The 1,225-nt window shown below is 40.9% G+C and overlaps 1 protein-coding gene across 1 annotated transcript in view; it reads left to right on the forward strand.

The window, feature by feature from the left end:
- The window catches only part of LOC106531335 (apoptosis-stimulating of p53 protein 2), a gene marked incomplete at its 5' end in the record, with an annotated part of 17,184 nt that overhangs the window by 8,572 nt on the left and 7,387 nt on the right, over positions 1-1,225 (forward strand). The window contains 1 exon segment of the mRNA XM_014027175.1: positions 640-839. Coding sequence (XP_013882629.1) covers positions 640-839 — 200 coding nt within the window.

The raw sequence follows: 1,225 nt of genomic DNA on the forward strand, positions 1-1,225 counted from the left end.
AAAGACAAAGAAGCAGCTGGACTAGTAATCCTCAACAACTTTTTAATTTTTACACCAGGAGCCAAAGGTCTGTTACAGGAAATAATATCCCCAGCAATCAGCAGTTGTAGGATTAAGCTGTACAAGGATTCATAAACCGCTAGTTGGCAGTGTTGTATAGAAATTGTACATGAATCAGCTATTAAGTTTCAAATTGAACTTGTGCTTTAAAATTAGCTTCCGCTAGTTTTTCTTATGACATAAGCGYTTTTCAAGTTGCGGACCTAAATATTTTCATAAGCACTTTAGAAATTGCGGAGCTAATTTTTGGATTAGTGCTGCCCACCACTGATTGAGGACATGTCTGAAGCAGATCTACCACCTCTCATCGTGCTGAGAACACTATCACTACAGTAGAGCATGATGGTGGTGGTATCATGCTGAGGGAAAGATCATCATCAAGGGCTGAGAAACTGGCCCAAGTGAAAGCAGAAATGCAGAAAAATTATTCACAGGAAGTTGGTGTGATTTTATAGATTGAGACAGGGTCAGTGGTCCATCTTCCAGTAAGACAATGACCCTGAACCACAGATGGACCTCTTAAACTATTAGACTGTGAGTCTAACTTTGACAGTCCTCCTCTTGTCTGTATCATCCCAGGTGTGCAGGAGAAGATGGGGGTGATGAACCGTGGCGTGGTCTACTCCCTGTGGGACTATGAGCCTAAGAGGGATGATGAGCTTGGCTTTGCTGAGGGCGACTGCATAACCGTACTGAGACGGGACGACGACTTGGAGACAGAATGGTGGTGGGCACGCTGCGCCGACCAAGAGGGGTACATCCCACGCAACCTGCTGGGGGTGAGCGGACCTCAGACATGTTAGACTGAAGTGACTCACCGCTGTGCTTCTGGTTCCACAGTTATTAATTTATTAGATAACTCTGGATCAGAGGCCTGGTCACATGAGCATAAAACATGTCACTGGGGCACGAACAAATCAAGGAAAGTATTCTGTTCCTTGAATCTGGTACTTATGGAACATACTGTACATTCTTGACAATTTTAGTGTTGTCTATCTAATTGTTAATTTTAGTAAAATTTTAGACAATAAAAAATTTTGTTRACAGAGATCTTCTATAAACTATGGAGAACCAAAACTCAAATAGTTAGAAATTAAAGCAAAAATAGATAAATGGATCAATAAATAAATAAATACACTGAAAATGCACCAATTATTTTATAAAG

Source organism: Austrofundulus limnaeus, unplaced genomic scaffold (assembly GCF_001266775.1).
Source record: "Austrofundulus limnaeus strain Quisiro unplaced genomic scaffold, Austrofundulus_limnaeus-1.0 Scaffold621, whole genome shotgun sequence".
Lineage (NCBI taxonomy): Eukaryota > Metazoa > Chordata > Actinopteri > Cyprinodontiformes > Rivulidae > Austrofundulus > Austrofundulus limnaeus.